The sequence below is a fragment of the Molothrus aeneus genome, chromosome 2 (assembly GCF_037042795.1).
Source record: "Molothrus aeneus isolate 106 chromosome 2, BPBGC_Maene_1.0, whole genome shotgun sequence".
In the NCBI taxonomy this organism is placed as follows: Eukaryota; Metazoa; Chordata; class Aves; order Passeriformes; family Icteridae; genus Molothrus; species Molothrus aeneus.
The window spans coordinates 99,344,320-99,365,929 of NC_089647.1; the positions used below are offsets into that span (position 1 = coordinate 99,344,320).

Sequence of the window (21,610 nt, forward strand, 5' to 3'; positions counted from 1 at the left end):
CTCTGTTTTCCAAAGACTTCATTATATATCATATCACAGTGAAAAATTAAAGCCAGTCTCACAACTAGTTGTAGCAATTTTATTCAATCAGCAGTTGCTCCTGCTTTCTTTTCTGCAGAATTCAAACCAGTGCATTCCTGGATTTATAGCTAAAGCTGTCCCATATAAACTCTGAGACTCATATATACTTAAAGATAAATATAAGCTTAAAGACACATTATAAACAGAAGAAACTCTCAGTTTCTAAGACCGAGAAATAAGGGATAGTATAATTATGGATGGTGTATCCTCACAAGATGTGACGACATTTTATAAACTCAGAACTGCAAGTAGCTATTTGATATTTAAATGTCTGAAACAAGAACATCATAAAAAGTACAATGACTTGTGAAAAACAGATACAGGCTTTTGTAAGTGTCTTTAATAAATGCCATTCTTGAGACCTCTCTCAGGTCTGTCTTGCTCTGATTAGTCAACATTCCTGTTTGGAATCACATCTACCCAAGAGCAAAATGAAAATGGGAAAAAAAAAAAAAAAGCTATTCACCTAAGATTGTAATGCATCTTTCCATTGGGTTAAAAATCTGCATCAGTTTGGATTTCAGAAATATTCTGTCAGGGCAGCAGCACACCTCACTACCACCCCATGGAGCAAAGGGGGAGAAAACTGAACAGAGGAGCTCGTTCAGAGTCTGCATATTGGGCAAGCTGCTTTCTGCAGCTCTGATCACAGGGAGAATATTTATCTACATTTCCAGGGTGATAACTTCTTTTCTATGCAGTTCAGGTACCTGACTAAAACCCAGCCAGCTCATACATTTTCCAAGTCAAAAGCACAGTGTTGCCTTTTTAATGTGCAGCTGAAAATTCTAAATGTTAATGCTTTGTAGTATCAGCAGAATTATTTGATAAAGCATTCCTTCTGATAATATAATCAATACAAATATTATTAAATATTTTTCTTTTAGAGGAAGAGTAAATGGTATTTCTAAGAGAGTGTTCACAAACAAATTAAAAATGATAATTTCAGAGAGATGAAGATCTTATTTGCTGACTTTGGATACCTGGGATTAGGAGAGCAAGCATTTGTTTCTTTCCACTCTCTTCAGAGAGTTTAGAACCTGAAATCTCTTTTTGCACTCCCCTTTAATAACCAGTTCTTGACACAATGTTAATGTTGTTCTAAATGAACCAGTAAGTAATTGCTGCCTTTCCCAGTTGAGACTAGCAGACCACCAAGCAGAAGAATACAATCAGGCCAATATTAATGGGATGCAGACAGGGAGGAGTAAATGAAGGAACATATACAGAATCATACAGTAAATAGGAAAAGGAAACTAGTAGTAAATAAGAAGTGGTGATTTAATTTCTTCTATACAATTTTGGCTTCACAGGAATTAAAAACTATTCATGAGTGCATTAGACATAAATGACTTACATATTAGAATAAATTTATTTAAATTGGTAATTTTGTAGCCTCTTTGATGACATTGTAGATATTTAACTGCAATACTTTTTGAATTTACAAATATCTCTTAGGTAATCCACAACATTTGAAATAGGGTTACATTTAATTGTGCAGATTGCAGTTAATATTTTTCTCATCACTGAAGCAATTTTGATTTGGAAAATGTCTCAGTTGTGTTTGTTTGGTTCCATGCAGCACTTTGACAACTTTATTTTCAAATGACAACTCTGAGGTTCAAAGGATAACACAAATGTTCTGTAATGCTGGTACTGCAGTGTATCTAAGAACATAAAGCAAGCTAAAGTGGGCTTCCAGTTTTGGTGGCTTAGTAACCTGTTTACATGACATTTCTGTAGGACTACAGAGTGAACATTTTTTTGAGGCAGCAGTGGAATGACTCACGTCTGGCATACAGCGAATATCCCGATGATTCCCTGGATTTGGATCCCTCTATGTTGGATTCTATTTGGAAGCCAGATTTATTCTTTGCCAATGAGAAGGGAGCAAATTTCCATGATGTCACAACAGACAACAAGTTGCTGAGGATTTCTAAAACTGGAAAGGTGTTGTACAGTATCAGGTAAACCAGTTAATTTTATTTTTTTTCTCTTCATCCCTTTCTTTCCCTCTCTGGTTTTCTGGATGCAATGTAGATGTTTAATTTTTGTTGTCCCACGTGTACAACTAAAATGAGATTTACTAATACCAGGGTGGAAGGAAAATTTGCCTACATTTCTTTGCTAACATTTTACTTTTTGCAAAATAGTCTCTAAGTGGCACAGTGGTACTTCTTGGTCTTGTTGAAAACTTGAGGCTGTCTAGAACTTTAATGGTATGCCTCAGTAATTCCCATTAGCATTAGCTCAAGTCACTCCTCTTGCAAAGAGGAAATCATCTCTTCAGTAGTCTATGGGTTGCAACTTAAAAGTAAAGGGGAGTATTAATTTAAATGACTGCTCAACACTTTAAGTAAAAACATGCTTGAAATGCAATAAATTTGGCATGCAAGTCACTGGTTAATTGGATGTATCTAGTTATATAAAAAAAACCCAAACACCTGGAACTATGAAAAGCATTTGTTTTTAGTACTAAGAGCACTGAAGTGTATGTCATGTGACTAGCTTTAGATGAATTAATAAACACTGACAAAATATGATTTGATATGACCTGATGAAAGACGACATAAGCAGAAAACCAAAATTGCATTCCACGGACATAAATAGCAGCAAACAACCTGCAGTATTCATTTGACATTCAGCTTACTGTGAGACATTAATTGCTTAATAGAGGTAGCCAAAGATGCAAAATACTCTATTATTGCTCTTAGGATTGTTTAAGATGAAGCAATTACTGGAGATTTTTTCTTCCTGTGGATGCTTCTTGATTTTTTCCTTTCTTGCATTATAGAAAGTAAACATGATATTATTTGTTTAACAGATCGTTTAGTCAATTTGCTCATCTGTAAAGCAGATTAGTTTAGAAGGCAGTTATTTCTATCATGGTTTTGACTGCGTTTTCATTAAGGAATTACTATTGATCCAGGCTCGGGATAGCTGTGCTCTTTAGGATGTTAAGTAAATAAATATTAGGATGGAACTTCATCCACTTACATAATTCTTGTGGAAATTCCTTGATAACAGCCCAGTAATATTTGGACAGATGAAGCAGAGTTACTGAGCAGGGTTTCAAATTGCTCTGCCTGAAGGGTTTGAGAAAAATAATAGGATACAAGGATGGTACCAGCACTAGCAGAGTGATAAATATGCTGTCACTTACAAATATTTCCTGTTTCGCCCTGAGAAGGAAATGAAATCTGTTTGTTTGAATGACATCAGACACCATCTTATTGGAGGAAACAGTGCAGTTGGGTGCTGCTCTGCATGCAGATGGATGGTTTTCCTGACATTTGCTCATGCAGCAAAAGTGGTATTTTGAGCTGCCATATCACATTTGTAAAATTCCTACACCTAAATGCAAATTAATTTGAAGCAGAGTAAGCAGAATTCCAAGAGAGCCCGGAGCGAAGCTCATCACTTCTCACTTGTATCACACAACAGTCACAGAGTAACCCAGCACATCCAACGTGGTATAGAATTTTTTAACACTTTCTAGAGTATGCAAACTTGAAATCAGGAGCAGTTGGAAATACTTGTCTTTACCCTCTAAATACTGGGCTAGACACTTCTATTCCATGTCAGCTTCTTGTGGTTGTGCTATGCAGAAACAAACAAGAATATTTTAGTGATTGGTTTCAGTACATTGGGAATGTTCACTACTGCACCAATAGCACTTTGTCTATCATTGTGATATTTAACATTTAGCATTTAGTGTGCTTTGAATGTTTAAAGCACTTCACAAATGCCTCTGGGATGTAGCAGGTAGGCTGTTTTGTCATATTTTCAAATTTAACAAGATAAAGATCAAATTAATCTTGCATAAATACAAACTGTTCTTGCATAAAGTGAGCTTAGAAGTGCTCCTGGTAATTAATGGGCAAGAAGCAAGGTGTGTGTATTATGTGACAGTGATATCCCTCTTCCCTATGTACTGCACCAAAAACATGAAATGCACCATGCAGGAGGCTGAACTGCCTTGTGCTGTTAAATGCTCTCAGAGGCCAAACCTGCCCTTTCTGAACAGAACTTGGAAAGTCACCTGAGACAACAGTTCATGGTCCATACCTTACTAAAATGAGACATTTGGTGTAGGATATGGGTGCTCAGAAAAATAATGAAAAGGTGAGTGAGGGTCTGGGCTATGTATCACCTCCTGTGCAGCGCTTGGCTACAGGAATTGTCTCACCCTGTGGTAAGCATGAGGCTCTTCATCCTCCTCTTGTATACCTGGTCAAAGAAACAAGCATAACATAGCACAGAAGAGGTATAATGTAGATTTCCATCAGAGTTTGCCTTATAATAATCATGATGCTCATACTTGCAGCTTCCTACAACTATATTTAATTCCCTGGGAGTTGTTACAGAAAATAAAAAGTTGTTGATGGTTGATGTATCCGCCTCTGAATCGTAACTTTAGGAATCCAACCCCATTTTTATATGTTTGCTGCGTGCTCAGATGATTACCTTGATACCTTTTTTGATCTCAGATAGCATGCTGTGTACAGCCTCAGGCTCTACAGCTGGGTAACTGCTCTGCACCTTTGGGTGCTGCAGGGAAAACGAGAGCCTTGGGGAGGGAGCCCAGAACTACTTAATACTGCAAATAGATGCTATTGCCACTGGAGATGTAGCAACAGCTCTCAGAGGCACAAGCATTTTGAGGAGTCTGCAATTACAGCAAAGTTATATTCAGCAAGGAACTTCACTTTAGTCAAGATCAGTCTCAGTTCCATTCATATACAACAATTGAAAAACTTTTAAATAGCTATAACTTTTATTTCAAAGCACTCTGTAGAGAGCAGTCAACAAGAAATGTTTGCAATAGCAGTGTTGAATAAATTAGTTTGTGTTTATATCGTGTGCTGAAAAAGCAGTAAGGGTTCAAATCATAACCTACACAGTTTCACCCCCTAGATACTTGTGACTCATTGCTTCCAATCCTTGACTGATTTCTGCATGGATTGGATTTTGAAGGGGGTTCTGCCCTTGGAAAGTGTTGCAGCATGGTGTGATGGTACCAAGGGTCCTGTTTCAGGCACTCGCATTCTGTGTGACACCTGCATTTTGCATTGCACACCCCACTGCACGGGCTTTATGTTCCAGGGAAAAGGATCATGTCTTCTCTGCTCCCTGAGGATGGCTGGGACATCAGGAAAATGCTAAATAAACTCACAGAAGGCTTTATATTCTCTCCGAGCCACCCATTTGTGCTACCTGATTCCCACAAACTCATTTCAGGCTGCCAGCCAGCTCAGAATATTAGCATCTGCCTAAAAGCTTATTTTAGCAAAATGATAGAAAGTGGTTTTATTTAAGGTTTGTGGGTTTTTTTCTGCATTAATTGCCTCCTTCTCTTTTTAATATTTTCAGTGCATCTCAGCCATTTGAGATTGATCCAGAAGGTGATATAATTCAACTATAATATTGATCCACAGCACTGAATCTAGAATATAGTGGTCAGGAAGGTAAAAACATTGTAAATTTATATATATATTATTTTTTTTAACTTGCTGCTCCAGGGAACACACTCAGTTGAGCTTTGCTCTGAATTGTAGTGCCAGTGTATTTAGCCAGAAATAGTCACAAAGCAGATTACTACATATTTTTTAAAAGGAGAAGATTTTAGAATGTGTTGCATGATTTTTTTAACAAGAGAGACACTTGTAATTCTAGGCAGGAGATCTGTGCAAATTCACAAATTAGATTTCTTTCCCTATTTTTGCTATTCCTGTTCAAAGAGCAATTAATTACCTAGGAAGATTTTCCTCAAGTCTTTCAAAATACCTCTTTTTCTGTCTTTTTCTTCTTCTTCCCAGTGCCAGAACTGTTAGTTATGTAGACCATTAGTTCCTTGTGGTTTCAACTATTGACCTAGTTTTAATTGCAGATGTTGCTGTGGCTGAGGGCAGAGTGCCTGTTTGGAAGCACTTCTGTGCTGGGGGGCACTGCAAACAGAGAAGGCTCGAGGTGTTGGATTGCTCTGTTTGTGTAGCTGCTCTGGGAATGGTTACCAGCCCTCCATTCCACAACAAGTAGCTGACAGGGTAGTAGGGACATCCCACCAGTGGGAGCTGGTTCCTCCCAAAGCCCTCACCTGCTTATGCAAGCCAAGAGAAGTCTCTGTGAAGCAGTACAGCTATTTGCAACCTGCCTCCCATGCCAGCTGCCTTGCTCAGGAGTTTCCAAAATCAGCTCTCCCTGGTGTGGCCAAGCACTGAGGGACAGAGCACTGAGCCGACTCCCTCCTGCACCCCCACAATTCCACACATCACTAGGTGTTAGATCAGGAGTTATGACTGCCATGTCCATCATGGAAACATCAGAGGTAATCCATGACACTTTTATAACCCAGTTTTTCTGAGAGAAACTTCTGTGTTTTGTAGTCTCCTCTGTACTCATGTTCTTTGCCTTCTGGGAAAGAAAAGCAGGTTAAGGGAATACATAGGTAGCACTGCTGATCCCTCTGCAACAGACTGCTCATGGCAAAAAGTTCACTGCCCTGCTGAAATATATTGCTTTTAAATAAGATGCAGTCTGGGATTTTTTGCATGGCTACTATAGAATATGTTGTCATGTTACAGTAAAGTCAGGTGTAAGTTTTCTAAAACAATTTTGGGGTACAGACTTTATCAGCTAAACAATATTGAGGTTCCATTTATACCCATTATGTGCAAATCATCCATGTCCCAGCACAGTCTAGCCTAGCACAGTGGTAGAAAATTTTATGTTCTACAGCCCTGTGTGCATTCTGTGCTTTAATTTGATGACTTCAATTTTATTTTACAATCTAGTGTTGGGATTTAAGAGGATTTGGACTTGACTAGCAGCATTGTCTTTCCATGTGACAGATTGGCAGAGGTGGGATCATGGAGACATTTATCATGATTGACATGTCTGTTTGCTTATTAAACTGCCACCTCACACAAACATATCCATTACCTCAGGTCCTATCAGAATAACACTGGTATTGACAAGGTGGTGATTTTCCCTTGGAAGTGAATGTGAATAATCACAGGGACATTTTCACTGAGAATTATTTAATTCTTACACTGGCAAGATGGTGCACTGCCCCATTTTAACTGCCCTGACTTTACAAAAGCATAACATTTCTTCATATACATATGTCAAAGTAAATTTTCTACATTTAAACCAAATCTGAACACTGAAGAATAGTCAATGGAAATGCTAACTGAAACAGAGAACATCTAAAACATTTTGGTGTTTGACAGCTGATATGTACTGTGGGCTGAGGCCTTATAGAGCTACAATCTTTAAACTTCATTATGCTGCACAATTTCCTGGGACACAGACATTTCCCAAATTGTGGCTGTATGCTATGTGAATCCAGTGAATTTGACAAATTTGTCTTCCCATAAGCATGACTACAATAATAACAATGGTTTCAGAAGCTAAAAAACTGCAGCCTTTTATGGGACAAGCAGCCATTCTCATTACAGCTGAACCCAATGTCCTTGGATTATCAGTAGCTCTCTGGTTTTCACCCTGCCTTTCTCTTTCCTTTTTGCCCTCACTCCTGCCTCTCCTTCTAGCCCCACTCCAGCCCCTTCCTTTTGGGGCCTTTTAAATAAATGAACTCAGATTCTTCTCATCTTTCAGGGTTGTTTCCAAATACTCTCTTTAATGCATCACCTATTCCCTTCTATCTCATTCCCTCCCAATCTACAAATTCAGTCTAAGGATCTAGTCCCAGGTTTCCAATACCCTTACTTTCCTGTTGTATCTAAAGTACTTGCTTTGCATAACAAATAACAAAATCTACTAAATAAATAATAAAACCTAATGTGGGTACTTTGTTATGCAACTAACATAGCTATTGTGAAAACCTCATTGATTATACCACTTAAGAAAAGAATAATTTACATTTTAATGACAAAAAATTTGTTGCTTTTCACTTCATAACGCATTTAAAACAAAGTAGGGATATGGGCGTTATATCTGAGCATGTACAGCCTCACTTCTTCCTCTAAGGCCAGGCACATGCTCAGATGAGGCAGGAGAGCAGAGGAGGTAAATACAAACATGAGAGGGGAGCTGCTTAGACCAAAGGACAATGCTGCCAGGAGAGCAAATGGCTCTGAACTGGTCATAAGTAAGCTCAGAGAGGAAGTTACAAAGTTTACAGCCATATACACCTTGAATTCCTGCAACAATATTCCAACAGAAATAGGGACACACAGAGTAGATTCAAATGAACTTTGATCATTTTTGAAAGGGTTGAGGGGATGTGACTCTGGGTGGTAGCAGATGATCAGACTTGATGGCATGAAATGTCACTTCTACAGCCCTGTATTCCCGTGTCTCAATTAAAAGGGAAGACTTTGTTCTGAGTACAAAAGTGAGAAATGCTACTGGAGACCAATTTGTACACGTGAAGTTGTTCTTGGCTGGCAGGATCAAAAATACTGGCAGGTGGCTCCTTCTGGACACCTGTGCCAATGGGATGGTTGCACAGCCAAAGGATGCCTGTGTACCACCCTCCTTATGGCTATTGGCAATGCCTGCCCTCGGCTGCTGGTGATCAATCACTTCATTTAACCAGCTAAAGGTTAGGTGTGAAATGATGCAGGTGAAGGAACCCTTCCTAAAAGGTACAAAGAAGCATGTTTTCCTAGAATATGGTCCCAGGGATAAAGGTCTTTTTGCCAATTGGATTGAAATATATGGCTTAGAACAGAGATGTCATCATGCCAGGAGGAAAGCAACACCATACCAAACACACACTGCAGGAAAACTAAGATAGGAAATGACAGAGAAAAAAAGAAAAGGTGAAATACTGTTTCTCATGTAAAGGAAACAGGTGCTTACAGAATTTACCTGTTACATACAATCACACTTGAATTTAATTTCATAGATTTGTTTGAGCAATAATTGGAAAATCATTTGCTGGCAGCTCATGTGCTGGCATTGTGTAGCTGCAGACAGTGATTGCATTACAATGAGAAGTGGGATGCCTGAAATGAGAACTCCACCACCCTGCTCTGTGCCAGCTCCTGTGTTGTTAAGCAGTACATGAAGCAAGGCAAAGCACTGGAGGGACTGAGGACATGCTCAGAAACAGCAGTACTGAAACTCCAGATTGAAACTCACATTTTGCCATAGCAGAGAGGGTTCCATGTCTCCTCTAAGCTCGACTTCAGCCCATTCCCACTTGGCAGAAATGAAGCTGCAGAACATGACAAATATTAGAGAGGAATTCCAGGACTCCTCAAAAATAAGGGAAAAACCAGTCAGTTTGACTGTTCCATTTAACAGGACAAAGCCTGTAGACTGAAAATTACCAGAATTGGCATTCAAAATGATGAGTCAGGTCCCTAAAAAAATAATGAGATGGACTACAAAATGAAAAGACATTTAAAAGAAGAATGCCACTGGGAAATTTTTTTCTGCCTTCTGATAAGTGATCAGTGTGTGCCCTTCTTTCAGGCACCCAAGAGAGGGGGCTGGGAGGAATATAAAGTGATTTTAGATTCTCCTCCCTGTTTCAGTGTCACTAGCCTGAATGGCATTTGCTCCTGTGTCATGCAATGCTGTCATGGTTGCTGTGCAACTTCATCTCCCCTGCCAGTTTAATAGGGAACTTTATCTGCTTGTGCTTAGGTAATATTTTAATGTTATTTCAGCAGCTAGAAGGATCAGGAGTTTAATCTTTCAAAGAAAAAAAGTACCACTAAAATATCTTTAACTTTATTGTCAGCTTGGAGCTTTAAGAAAAATACCAGAAACCTTGCAATTTACAATAGCATCTTTAGATTTAACAATGCTGGAAAAAAGAAATCCCACTTGTCTCACTAAATCCAGCACTGAGGGGTTTGCACAGGTATTAGTTTTGTGATAAAAATGGAACATAGCCAATGCTACCAGTGATCATGCATGTGCTATTTATGTTCTGGTATTTGCAGCATAAAATCCTAGATTGTGAAATCTCTTGTCCCAGCAGCTGAGGTGCAGATGGGCGTAGTGTGAAAGAATGAAGGGATAAGAATAGAAACAAAATGTTATTTTTAACATGATGCCTACTCATGGTGAGGCATTTATTGCTTTTCATGCTAGTGAGGAGATAATCTTGGGGTTTTTTGCAGACAGAGGGGATTTATACCCTTATCTACAGGACTTTTTAAATTTCCAACAGTATTTCTATACATAACAGGACTGATCCTAGTTATTTATCATGACAAAAAACTCTGTGAGGAGGCTGCTGTTCTGTAGCCCACTCACAACCAACCTTTCTTGCAGAATAACTAATGAAAAGAATACTCCTCTGTCATGATATACCACATATTATGATCCCCAGGGCCCTTCTCCTGTGGAACCAGTGTCCTCCTCTGGGATGAGATGTCACTGAGATCAAGGGAAGTTTTGGGTGTCTTGCAAGACATCAGGCTAAGGAGTGATAGATGCTTGTAAAGAGGTGGGCTAGAATACAGTTCAGTGGTTGCTGCAGACAAGGCAATACATCAAATCTCAGTTAAAATTATACATTCTACTAAATTTATTAAAAAAAAATCCTGGATTATGTAATGTGTAAACACAATTCCCTAAGTGTTCAACAAAATACTAGCAGTTCATTACTTCAGATTAGTGTTGCAGACCATTCACAAGCAGTCTGTCTGTAAAGTACTCTGAAGTGTTTTTGTTGCATTGTGAGATTACCAGAGAAGTGGTGTGATGGTTGGGAGCCCCAGCATTCAAAACCCTCCAGTGAAAGAATGAGATTGGAAATCATCTTGAGAATAATCTATTTACAATTGTTACATTTCCTTTTATTTATTTATTTATTTATTTTAATTCAAGATACTTACCCTCTACTGATGGTGTGGCTTTGGGGGTTAGTTGTCAAAGGCAGACTGGCCTCACAACTCAATACCCTGAAAGCAGGTGGGAGTGGCATTTGACAGGAATTGGTAAACAGGAGAGGGAGGGGGGAGGGGTGTGAGGATAGACCAGGAGGCAAAGGAAAACGTCTGGGCTCTGTGTCATGTAGGTGTCCCTGAGAGAGATGTAGGGTAGATGGGCAGGCATAGGAGGATATGGGGAAAATGTCTCCGGGCTGGAGAAAGAACAGGATAAAGGCAGGAACAGGATAAAGGCAGGAAACACAGTATCTCAGCCCCAGTACTGAGCCCAGGACTTGGCTGCCCTGCACATAAACACCTCTGAGCCCCTTGGCTGCAGGTGTGTCCCCCCTCCAGTGCCTTTCCCTCGGAGGGGTGGCGATGCAGCGGCTGCGTTCCGGGCACCAGCGGTGCCTGTGCCGCGTTCTGCTGCTGGCACAGCTGGGACCATGGCAGCTCTCACCAGGGCAAAACACTGACACTGCAAAACATGTTCGGGTGTAAAAGATAACCAGCATGATTAAGCAGTCAGACTATTTATTTTTTCCCATGAGATGCCTTATTTTGACCTCTGTGACAGCAGCCACAGCCTAGAGGACCTTGCCTTCCTGCCTGCAGAAACTGGGGAATGCAGACCTCTGAGTGATCCTATAAGTGGGTTCCTGAGGTCACCAGAAATTTGAAGATTTTGAGTAGGGCTGGGAAGAGAGGCAGGCCCACAATCCAAGTCTTAGTGATAGTGAAACTAGGAGATGAAAGAGGGGAATTTGAATGAAATGCTGAGTGAAGAAATCCCAGCAGTGCCCGCTGCACTTTGAAGGCATTCAAGGTGTCAGGAAAAGGGTCCAAAACATAACACAGAGAATGCTGCCCTGGAGTACTTGGATTATAGCCCTGTCTGTGCTACAGTGCTGCTCAGTGACATTATTTATTTATTTATTTATTATTTTTGTCACAGTGGCAGCTAATTGTTCATTCTTTGTTTTCTGGCTCCGATTCTGTATTTTGTTCTGTTCATATTCTTATTTGCATTATTCCAGGGTTTGATTCTTCCTTGGCTGTGGGTTGAGTGAGGGAGCAGGGAGGGAAAGAAGAGAGCAGCTTTTCCTCTTCTCTGAGGCAGCTTGCTGTCCCTGGCACGTTGCCTGGTGTGCTGAGGCACTGGAGACGTGACTCCCTCCTGCTCCCTCATGAGCCCTCTCTGCTCAGCTGGAAAATAAAATGTGCTCAGCCCCAGAGCTTTCTGTGAGCCAGCTGTGCCACTCGGGTCTGGCTGCCGTGGGGTGGAGGGTGCTCAGGTAATGGAAGCAAAATCAAGTCCCTGGTCAACTTCTTCTCACTTCAGTTTTACAGATGGTTCATAAAGCACTTCTCATCAGTGTTTTATGGTTCTCCACCACCAATCTGTTGTTTATGCATCTCAAATGCCTTGGTGGCGGGATGCCTGGAAAATAAAATAATTGTTCTGTAGCAGTTTGTTCTGTTTTATTAACGATTAAAGTATTCATCAGTGTAATTCCCCATTAAATTTGCTCTTTGCTCCAAACCTCCAGGGGCCCTTCTTAAATTTGCCAAGTGTGAGACATTAATTTTGCTGAAATATTTTCTGTCAATGACACTTATTATCAGCAATGTGGGTAGCTGTAGCTACCTAACACTTTTCATTTATGACCCCATGTCCTTATTAATGTAGATATATATCAAGTAGTGACATGGCACCAGGGTTTGGAAACATTTGCAGGCTCATAGTTTTAATGAAAAGGACTCAACTGGTATAAATTGACCCACCAGCATGGAGTTCAGTGGATCTATTTCAAATTCCAGCTGCTGAACGTTTAGTATGTAGTAATCTTGTTGAAAACCAGTGGATCTGTGGATGAGACAAGGCTCTAACCACTTGTTTCAACACTTGCATTACTGCTGCTAAAAGGGACCAGAGGGAAAGATGTTCATTCTGAATAGCTACTGTGCTGAGGTGAACAACAGGTAGAGGTAAAACTCTAACTAACTATAAACATGATGTCTTGAGCTACTCTCATCAACACAGTGAATAGAAATTATTTTTCATTTTTCAGGGTGAGAAGAGAATAATTAAGTCTTTTTGAAAGACAACAATGATTAGGAAGAGAAAGTAGGACATTAGGCTTTGTGTGGACCTACAAAATGAGCCTACATAATTTTCTCATCTCACCTCCAGGAAAAAAAAAAATGATATATCTGCCTTATATCAATGGAGATAGATTATTTTTTCCTTGTGAATCTTGAAAGCTGCAACTGGGTCTATTTGCTTTCTCATAAATTTGATATTAAAATAATGAGGGACCTTCCTGACCATATGTAATTAAACCCCCAAATTACTTGAATTTATGGGGAGTAGAAAGGCCTGAGGAAGAAAGGAAAGCAAGTCAGTGTGCAGTCCACACCTGACAGTCATTAAAATCCAAGGGGTGAATAGCCCATGCCTACTTCAATGAACGCAAACAAATGACATATTTACAAAGGCTGCATTTGCATAAAGGCATGTTTGAAAAGAGCTTAAAACATCTAAGCCATATTTAGAAGATGACTGAAAATAAGGGAGTTTGACATAGCAGTGTTTCAGGAAAGAGACCGAGGCACTGTTTTGTTAATGCTGGGGATTAGCAACTTAATTAGCTCAATCTTTAATGCAGGAAATTACCTAGTGAAAATGAGACTAGTTAACATTTGCAAGGACTTAAAATATTTAAATCAGGAAAGGACAGATTTTCAATGACACTTACACACCTACTAGATAAACTTTTTTCTCTAGATGAATTTTTTTTTTAATACTTCTGCTATTTGATCCCAAAGGTTAAATGTGAGTTTATTTCCTATGGAGATGTTGTGACTGGGGACTTTTCTTCATCTCAGTGCCACATAAATGTGATCTCTAATTTCCTGATACTGTCATCTTGTTTGCTGTGTCAAGACTGTGTCAAGATGAAAATAGTGTAACTTTTCCTAGGTAACCCACATGTAGGCAACAGCAGTGATGTTGAATGTGGTTTTAGATCTGGGTGAGAAAATTTTGATTTCAGTTACCTAAATATCATTTTTTTGTCACAGTGATTTTATGGCTAGAAACCCCAGCCAGGTGGTCTCCAAAGCTTCACATGGTGAAGAAATAAACTTGAAAGACCTTGAATCAGTTGTATGTGGTAAGAACCACAAAATCATCTTTGGAGAGAGAATTTAGTCAAGTATTTCTCTGTAGAGATCACATACATTTGTGGGACAACATTGTTTCAAGGTTATACTTCTAAACAGGTGACCAGTGGGTTCCCTGACATAGCTAAAAAGTTATTGTCATTATAATGTGTCAGTTTCAGTGTCCCTTCAAATCAGACTTGTTACTGCCCTTCATAATAAACGGGCACAGAGTGGGTTTTTTTTGGCGTTCTTTGTTTCAGAGTGGGTTTTTTTGTACTGAATGTAATCAGAAATAAAAAGGTACTTTAGAAATATAATTTAAAACAAAATCCCAATATTTATACTGTTTATCAAAGGTAGTTGTTTGTAATTAGGCCATCTCAATATCTTTGTTAGCTAAAAATGATTTCTTCTCACACAAAAAAAAGAAAAAAAACAATAGAAGAGGCGGTCTTGAAATAGATTTCAATCAAATGTTAAAAGGTTAAAGCAACTAAAAAAAAGGAAGAAAAAAGAAAGAAACATTAAAAGTATTCCCATTTAAGTAAAGTTATGCTTTATCTGGAACAACAACAACTGAAAAATTAAAATAGAAATATATTTTGTATGATTATGTTCCTTTAGGCTTACTTTCTTCTATCTGTACTCCTTTATGCAATGTGATTTTTTTACTGAATAATGGTTTTTCCTTCTTTTAGTGGCTGAGCAGTAAGAATGAAGTCTTGGAAATGGGACTCATTCCAACAGAACAACAGCAGTCTATTAAAAAAACCCTGTGGTTGTTGTTTCCTCTTTTTTTTTGCTTTTCCAAGATAAAACCATGTGTCCCATAACCAGGCATTTCAGCTTTTGGATTATTTGGTTCAGTATTGTACACAAAACATTCACTGGTGCTTTAGTGGAGGACATATCTTACTAAGCTGATGTTGTCTTCTCTGCCTCTGCTCTGCTCAGCCAGGGCAGGCTGTGAGTGCCTGCTTTGCTCACACATTTTGTCTCCACAGCTCAAGGGGGAGATGAGCCCAGCCTCTGAGGTGTTAAGATTTGGTTTTGATCCTTTGAACTCTAAGTATGGGGCTTTAGATGAAATCTGTAAATGTCTAACATATTTTTTCCTCCTCTAATTTTAGGCTCACTTTAACCTTGTCCTGTCCCATGGACTTGAAGAATTTTCCTATGGATGTACAGACATGTACAATGCAGCTCGAGAGCTGTGAGTGCTCAATTGCCTTATCTATCAAATAACAAGTGTTTACCCTAACATTCAGTAATTAGATTGTGTTTACATCATCACATTTGTGTTGTGAGACTCAATATTCCTGTTTTGTAAGGGAATTATGTTTATCACCATAATGTGAGGGTTGCCTGTTTCTGTGCTGTTCCTTCTCCCTTATCCTTCTCCCTCCTGGGTCACATCACCTTACCCATCAGAGGTGCATCACTTCCAGGGGTAAATACAGCAATTCTCCCTGTATTCTCCACCCTGTGTGGGAGAAATTACTACACCTCAGGAAAGTGAGAACAATTATTACACAGCCAGGGATTTTTGCTATGTCTGACTTTTGGGAAATGGAAGTGAAATACCTGAGAAGCAGAGTTCCTATTAGTGATTCCTAAGCTGGTGTGCTACACCCAGGCAAGGCGTGGGCTGGGGAACAGCACACACGCCCATGCTGTGCCAGCACACACCTCAGCACTGAGCACTGCCTCCACCTGCCCAGGTAACAATCACACAAACCCAGCAGTGGCTCAAGCTCTGGCAGGTCCCAGTGATCATTCCCAGTATTCAGTGGGTACCAGCCTACCCTGATTTTTTTTATTTAGTGGAGAAAGGATTTAGCTGTATGGCTATGAACTGTGGGCTGCCACCTGCCTTTGTGCCCACAGAAACTTAGACTGGTTTGGGCTAGCAAAGTGAGTTTTTGGTGACAAACCAGGGCAGTACTTCAGAATATAACAGCGTTTACTTCTTGCTTTTAATAATGTAATGGTGTAGTTACAGCAACCGACAACTAAGAGGAATTGTGCTGTTAATTGAACAGTTTGAAAATGTAACTGAGATAACACATTGCAATAAAAGACATGCTTCTAAGACATAAGAACATTTGCTCTTTTCTGGTCAGTTGCCATCTAATAAACTCTGATTCCTTTCTTGCAGTTGGCTACACCATGAATGATCTGATATTTGAATGGTTAAGTGATGGACCTGTGCAAGTTGCAGAGGGTTTAACTTTGCCACAGTTTATTTTAAAAGAAGATAAAGAACTTGGTTATTGCACAAAGCATTACAACACTGGTGAGCATTATTCTATTTTTTTCTATCAGTTGTTCCAATGGTATCTATTGTCAATTTGTAATGGAAAAATATGGGTAAAAAGAACAAAAAAAAATTACAATTGGATTCAGTCACACATTTTTAAATCTGAATAGAAAGAAATTTTCTCTCTGTTATTATTTTGAAAGATTTAATTTCAAAGTTCAATTTAATTTCATTTAAGTATTCTAATGTCCTTAAAATCATTGAAGTATTTAAAATATTTAAAAACTGATAAAAAATCTAATTGTTTTGATATTCTTAAAATGAAACATTAAAAAAACCTTACTCTTTAATCACTTTTAAAGTGCTGATTTTTCTGAACTTACTTTCTTTCTCCAGCATATCATATTTCCAGTGAGGAAAAATATTAAATTTTCACCAGCCTTTATGTGTAGTCTAATTTATGATATGTAGCATGTGAAAAGACAATATTTTCATTGCTGATCTGAATAGTGTACAGACATGGAATGCTGGGAAATTAGGTGTTTAATACTCTTAAGTTTTGTACTTTCATTTGCTGTTTAGGAGTCTATAATGTTGTGGTTTTTATCTTTAGTTTTACAGAGAAGAGGAAACTCTGTTAAAATTTTGATTTAGCTGCTTGGAGTTTATTTAATGGGGACAGCATTTATAGAACAGTTTTCTGGGTGCTTTCTGGGATTAAATATAATCCCTCTCATCTAAAATAGCTTTTTCATCATTTCAGCATAAGAGCTGATCTGGTTGCATCAAATGCATTTGTTTTAGTCTATGAAATAATACAATGTGAGATGTTCTGCCTCTGCCAAAAATAATATCACATTTATTTCTTATGAAAATTGTTTAGTTTAATTTTTATAAATGCAGCCTCTCATTTTGGAGCCCAAAGTACCAAGGAAGGAGAATTTTTTGATGGGCACTCCCACTGCTGTCTTCTCTGTAGTTTGCTCCTTCAGGTTTAGTGTGAAATTAAAATGTGGATAAAACTTATTACTCAGCCTTCTCCTAAACTCACTGTCCAGGCTGTGCCACAAAAGTCTGGAGAGCCTGTGACAGGTGGTGCTACTCATGCCATTGCTGCCACAGGCGGCCACCACAGCCCTTCACCCTCCCCAGTCCCCTGGCCAGGAGCAGCCTCTGCCCAGGTGTCAGTGTCTGCCTTTCCAGTCACAGCTCACTCATTACAGAACTTCTGAGCTGTCAGAGGATATTATTCAGCTTCCACTCCTTTCTTTGTCAAACAGCCTCTGCACTCCCCTTTGTGCTGACTCTTGCACCCCCCATTCAGCATTGTAGACCACCAGAAAAATATAGGGACAGCACAAATAGGAGCAAACAGTCTAATTTCCCCTGAAAGGGTGAACGAGGAAAAAAGCATCTCTGTTCATTTTCCAACCAGCACAAAAGAGTTTGAAACCATTAGCATGACACTTTAGGAATGAGAGGCCTTCCTGCAGTCTGCCTGGAGTGAGTACCTAGCCTGGAATAATTCTGAGAGCAGCACAGGGTGATTGCATTAGTAGCTGATGAGTTGTTGCAGCTCAGGGCTCTGCATCTCCTGCTGCACAGCTGCTTCCCTGTCAGGCACCCCAAAACCTCTGTCCCCCAGGGCTGCTGTGCAGCAGCTATCACTTGTTTGCAGAATCTCTCACCTCCCATGAGAGATGGGGTTAGGCTTCCTGGAGTCAGACTTTTAGCAAAATTCAAAGTAGACTTTGAGTTGATTCTGCTGTGAGACATAATTGACAGACAGAGGCAAGTGACATTGGCAGAATGAGGAGTGTGATCTACCCTAGGACTAAGGGTAGCAGTTTACAATTTGTCTGTTCAAACATGATTGCTTAATCTCATGCCTCTAAAAGACCAAAATGCTGTCCCCTTTTAATACTTAGAATTATATTTGACTAAAATAAAAGCTCAGTGAATTTTGAGAAAAGAAGCATTGCGTTATATTTTCTGGAGGTGAAACAATTGTGCTAATATTAATTTTCTCAGTTAATATGAAGAATTGGGCACAGTATACTTCAGTACTCCCATGCTTCACCCAAGCTGGTGTGCAACAAGTGGCTGACTAGTGTTTGTGTATCAGGATCTCCTTACAGTATTAGGTTAGGAAACAGGCCACACATCTAACTCATGTTCAGCAAACAAGATAACAATGTGCAAAAAGCATTTATGAAAGTAATTTCATGTTCTAGGAAAGTTTACATGCATTGAAGTCAAGTTTCATTTGGAGCGTCAGATGGGATACTATTTAATCCAGATGTACATTCCTAGCCTGCTGATTGTCATTTTATCCTGGGTTTCTTTCTGGATCAACATGGATGCTGCTCCAGCCAGAGTTGCACTGGGCATCACTACAGTTTTGACAATGACCACACAAAGCTCAGGATCAAGAGCTTCCCTCCCAAAAGTAAGGAAATAATTTTGTACCATGAATTTGCTCTTAATAAGAAATGTTTGTGCTACTCTTTTAAATTTCAGGAAGATCTGTGTGAATATACATCTGATAAGGATACGTGAGAAAGTGGTAACAGTGTGATGTTAAATTTGCAGTACCCTTCCTTGCATTTGAATTAAGGAATGTTTCTGCTGTTTTGGTGGATGGCTGAATGGTGCAGCAGTATGAATTTTTAATGAGTTTCTACTAGTTTTGACACTTATTTTTGAGTGTTTAGAAAACAGGTTTTCTGAGGTATTTAGATAACTTACTGGATTTCTTTCCGACTGGAGACTTTAAAAACACTGGACTGTTAGACTGTCATATACCTTGATGTTTCTAGATATGGCACTTAGACCAATGAATATATAAATATATTCCCCAGAAATGTACATATAAAATACATGTTTGTAACATATGTGCAACTAAAAGATTTCTTTGGTGAACCTTTTTAGTATGGAACTGCTGGTGTCTTTGTTTCACAGCAGAATTTGTCCATATTCCACTCATTCAGTGTCAGCTGAACACCTTCATCCTATCTATGCACAAAAATATCTTCTAATTCAAATTTTGTGGTCTTTTTAATCCTGGACAGATGCTGTAGATGAATTTACAGATTACAGACTGGATTCTCTCTTTAGTCAGGCTGACAGCTCTTTTTAGCATAGGCACAGCCCAAATACTTCTGATAACAGCATTCCCAGCCAAATTTAATGTGCAAGGTATTATACAATTTTCTGGAAGGGATTTCAGAGGAAGGAAAGTTTGCAATAGTCTAAGGAGTTATGAGATACACTCCCTGAAGAGTCCTTTTCCAGCAGTCCAGCATCAAAGGGACTGAGATCAGAGTATCAATGAAAAGCACAAATTTTGAGTGTTTGTGTAGATCATGATCCATTCCAAGGAAGAAGGCTGAATATTTTGGTGCTTCACCCTCAGTATCACATTTGGTCTCATTCCAAATATGCAAGTGTTCAAGTAGAGGAAAACTTCAAAAATATAGGACAACTCCAAAAAGTGCATGGATTGTCTTGCTCCTGTTAGTAATGAGAAGGTATCACTTAAAAATCTGGTGAGTACATTTAGTTCCCTTATTCACTTGGAGAGATGCATAATTTTCCATGCAAACTGAAAGCCTTTCATATATTAACTCAGAATTTCAAATTGAAAATTTATTAAACATTTCTTCAGACAATTCTGTCATATTACCAGTGAAGATTCTGAAAAGAATTTCTGAAAAGACAATCTTGGCAAGAAGCATATAGGCTCTTTAAATAGCAAGTTTGGAGTCACTGAAAACTGTGTCTAGATGACACAACGTGAATCCATGTGAAATATTCCAAGTGTCTTATAAATTGCCTGGTTTGAGAATCACCGTAGTGGAGATTCCCACCCACATTTCCTACTTGGCAAACAAGTCCTGAAAAAAGGCTCTGCAGTGTTGGTGTGCCCCAAATGCTTTAGAAGGTGTTTTCATCATAGGCCTTTGATCCAGCTGAATGTTTTCCCTTTTGCATTCTGTTGTGTTTGAGTAGAAAAGTATTGGCTGAGTGGAACAATGGGAAGATGCAAAATATGTTGACCGTGATATGTTGATTACTGGAGAGATTCTTCTCTAGCCTCAGGATTAAATACATTTATCTCATCAGGTGTCAGAGAATGGTGGTGGTCTGCCCATACTCCATCTTCTCCTATTCTGCTGTGTTCCTTTGCCAGAAAACAGGCACTAAGAAAAGTATCTCACCAGAAAGCCCAGTACAACTCATTTCAGTCAGGCTGTTGCATTTTTTCTGTGTAATTCAGCTGAGCTCTATTTTATAGCTTCGATCTCTATATGTTAGTTAATCCTTGTGGGGGCTTTTGAAGGTGTGTCACTTGACTTAAAAATGTGATTTTAAGTAAATGCCAGCGTTCCAGCCAGCTGACTCCCACCTTGGATGATTCAGGTGCTTGGAGAAACATGGGCACCATTCAGGTCCTGAATCACCACTACCTGATTCCTTAGACATAGAAACAAGATTTTCTTGCTATTGTTGTTCCAGGCATTTAGCTATTTTAAAACCCCATCTGTAACTTAATATCAAAATATGATTTATTAATAAAATCTGTCCAGCTGAAATGCACTTAGAAAGAAAAATATGAAAATAATTGAATCAAATCACTGTCAGATCTGAAGCCTCAAAATCCCTGTTTGAAAATAATGGTTTTCTAAGCCCTGTCTACATATTGCCAAGACAGAGGAAGTTAGGCTGCCAATGAAACATCCATTTAAAAGTTGTTCCTAGCATGAATGTCTAACAGAATAAGATATTTCAGGAGGGTTATTTTTGCAAAAATACTGAAAAACACAGATGGAACTTTGCTTTGTGAAAGCAGCCTAGTATTGAATACGATATAACTTCCCCATCCTTCTTTGTGTCCTGTTCTTATTCATATAAATTTATGCAATTTAACTTTAATTTACCCAGTTTCATGCCAAGGGTTTCTTTCCATTCTTCTCTATTTTAATAGAGCTTTACCACAGAAAACAACAAAGTATCACAACTTGCCAGCTTTAAAAACAATAATTTCTTCACCTAAGAAAGACAAAGAAAAATTGTGATAAGATTCCTAGGGTTTTTGTCTGTTTCCAAGTCACTATCTAAATAACTAAAATGTTACTGTTTAGAAGCAATTACCTATGTATTGTTCTCAACCCTGGTGTAAGATAACACAACCATATTCTCTTTGCTTAAAATTGCTCTTTTCCATATTAATAATTAACAT

General features: G+C 38.8%; 1 protein-coding gene across 4 annotated transcripts in view; it reads left to right on the forward strand.

The window, feature by feature from the left end:
- GLRA2 (glycine receptor alpha 2) overlaps nt 1–21,610 on the forward strand; it is a 121,280-nt gene that overhangs the window by 30,066 nt on the left and 69,604 nt on the right. For 3 of the 4 annotated variants that reach the window (XM_066545384.1, XM_066545383.1, XM_066545386.1), the window contains exons 4-7: nt 1,825–2,048; nt 15,239–15,321; nt 16,267–16,404; nt 18,603–18,817. In XM_066545384.1, the coding sequence (XP_066401481.1) occupies nt 1,825–2,048; nt 15,239–15,321; nt 16,267–16,404; nt 18,603–18,817 (660 nt within the window). The remainder of the gene's footprint in view (nt 1–1,824; nt 2,049–15,238; nt 15,322–16,266; nt 16,405–18,602; nt 18,818–21,610) is intronic. The other variant, XM_066545385.1, reaches the window with a different exon arrangement.